General features: G+C 41.1%; 1 protein-coding gene across 1 annotated transcript; it reads left to right on the top strand.

The window, feature by feature from the left end:
* Nucleotides 1-965: 965 nt before the first annotated feature.
* Nucleotides 966-2,187, top strand: lyrm1 (LYR motif containing 1). Its single transcript, XM_079757505.1, has 5 exons — nucleotides 966-1,128; nucleotides 1,246-1,433; nucleotides 1,532-1,592; nucleotides 1,680-1,711; nucleotides 1,797-2,187. The coding sequence occupies exons 2-5, from the start codon at nucleotides 1,275-1,277 to the stop codon at nucleotides 1,908-1,910; spliced, it is 366 nt and encodes a 121-aa protein (XP_079613631.1). The 5' UTR covers nucleotides 966-1,128; nucleotides 1,246-1,274; the 3' UTR covers nucleotides 1,911-2,187.
* Nucleotides 2,188-2,485: the final 298 nt, after the last annotated feature.

Raw genomic sequence — 2,485 nt, 5'->3', positions numbered from 1 at the left:
CTCTTTGCTGAATCAGTTATTAGAACTGCTTAAAATGGTTGAACATGAGCGAGAATTTATCAGTTTATGTTTATAATTGTAAGCTATAATGTATCGTAATGCAAATGTTAGAATGGGTGTTAAGTTCGCCTCTTAGTGCTTGCTGCAGGTTCAGTTTAGTCTATCAATGAAATGGGCAGCCATTGTTGTGACGGGTTCTTGGAGGACTTGGATTGCTTTACTTCCGCACGAAACTCAGAGTGAAAACTCCGACCCAACAGAGTGTTTAAAGCACTTCCCTCTGAGCTTAGGGTCCGAACCTCCCGGTACTCGGAGAGGATTGAAGGCATGGACCTATAGATTGAAGGCGGCACACAATCTGGCCCAAGTTGCCGAAATGAAGTAGAATCATCAGAGCATCATGAGGTGTAGTTCACGAGAACTTTCCGACGTCGCCAAAATGTTTTCCCCATAATTCCCAGCGATATGAACACGCCATATTACCCTGAAGTGAAATTGGTGTGCGGAAAACAGGGCATTGTTCAAAATTCCAATAAAAAACATTTGCCAAAGCTTACATTTGTCTATAAGTTTGGCTTTTTTTTTGGAAGTACACATCACAAAGCCGGTATGCTTTCATTGACTTTCTTTTGGTATGTACCCGACGAATGTTTTTTTTTTAAACCAGTTCTGAGACGATATTACCGTAATGGCTAGTATATACACGTACAGCAAAAAACTGGGTCGGCTGGCTTCACCGTTGTTCTCGAGGTGTCGGCTGGCTTGACCGCAGTTCTTTTTCTATCATCCATTTTTTAACATTTCCTGCTGCAATAGCGTCCCATTGCCTGCATGGAAAATGACATTACGTTTTATTGATCTCCATCGAACTATGTCTTGAAGACGTTCACATGTAAAACAAAAAGTTATATCATACTGTGATGCGCTCAGCAGGGACACGTCATTATCAGGCGACAAACCCGTCCTGTAAAGTTGTTGTTCCAACACATTCATGGTCCTTCAAACTTAACAGGTAGATGAAGAGCTGGAACCCGAACTCTTTCCAAACTGGTGTTCAAATTATAAACACGAGCAGGATCTAAATAAATATTCTGATATGCTATCCGTAATATGACCTCAAGCTTAAAGGTGGGTAATGTAAAACCGTCGATGTAAGCTTTGTACCGGCTTGAACGAGACTAATGCTAGTTAGTTTGATGTTTGGTCAACAATTCAGGACTGTAATTCCTGTTATGTCAATTGCAGGTTGTATTCAAGGATCTATACTTGTTCCAATGACTGCTGCTACTAGGAACAAGGTGCTGTCTCTTTATTCAAGGTTATTTCGAATTGCCCGAAACTGGCATGCCCAGTCAGATGTTAAACAAGACACAGAGGCTGAGAGAAATTACATTGTCCTGGAAGCCCGCAGCTTATTCAGACAAAACCAAAAGGTATTCAAATTAGTGTTTTTGTGATGGTGAAAATGCCTTGCCACTTGTTATCCCCTTATGGGAAATCTTGGTGACATTATCCTTTTTTTTTTCTTAAGTTAACAGATCAAGAATCCGTCCAGAGGTGCATAGACGAGTGTGAAGCAAGGATAGAAATAGGTACGAAATCTAAGGTTTTGGTTACTAGTCCAAGTACTTTTATGTTTCAATATGTCATGTTACATAAAAATGTCCTTCTTTTGACAGGTCTACACTACAGGAATCCATTTCCAAGAGCAGTAAGTACAAACATGTTCTGTATTCACAAAGATCACATTTCTGTCAGCTGACAATGTACCCTTTTTAAATCCATTCTAATTGCAGTCATACCTCCCGCCGATGGGCCTGGCCACACAGAAAGGCAGGAGGCTGCTCGGACAGCAACGCCTGCGGAGACAGGCCAAGCCCGTCTACCTGCAGTCACAGGACGACACCTGACGCTCACCGTAGCCCGCCCGAGGTCGTGTTAGAGGTCACATGACATGGGTCAGGGGAATGACCACTTTTCCAGCCATTTAAAAATAAAATATAAGCTCTGCTGCAGAGAGCAAAGGTTACTTAAGTGTTACGGTTAAAGCACTGGCTACATTCAATTGAACTGCAAAATGTTTTCATTTGTGTTCTGTGATATTGTTTATCGTGTGTGTATATATATCTTATCACCTTATTTATAGTAAAGCTGTCTATATTGTAATGTGAAAAGCATCACATTGTATTTGGCCATTTATTTATTTGTTCATAATAAAGAGATAAGAAAATGCTAAATGTGCAATACTTAACTAAAAACCTAGCAGAGCTCCTAAAATAGTTTGGTGCATTTGACCAGTTTCCAATCTTTGGCCCACGAGACCCTAGAAGCTGTCCATTAAACATTCCATTCATTAAAATAGTCTAAAAGATGACAGCGATTCATCACCCTGACCTCCCAGTACGGTTAGGTTAGCCTCACTAATCACCCTGACCTCCCAGTAGGGTTAGGTTAGCCTCACTAATCACCCTGACCTCCCAGTACG

Source organism: Pollachius pollachius (genome assembly GCF_949987615.1).
Source record: "Pollachius pollachius genome assembly, chromosome: 19".
Classification (NCBI taxonomy): domain Eukaryota; kingdom Metazoa; phylum Chordata; class Actinopteri; order Gadiformes; family Gadidae; genus Pollachius; species Pollachius pollachius.
Note: the sequence above shows the minus strand (reverse complement) of the source record. Positions and strands in the feature narration are given on the sequence as shown.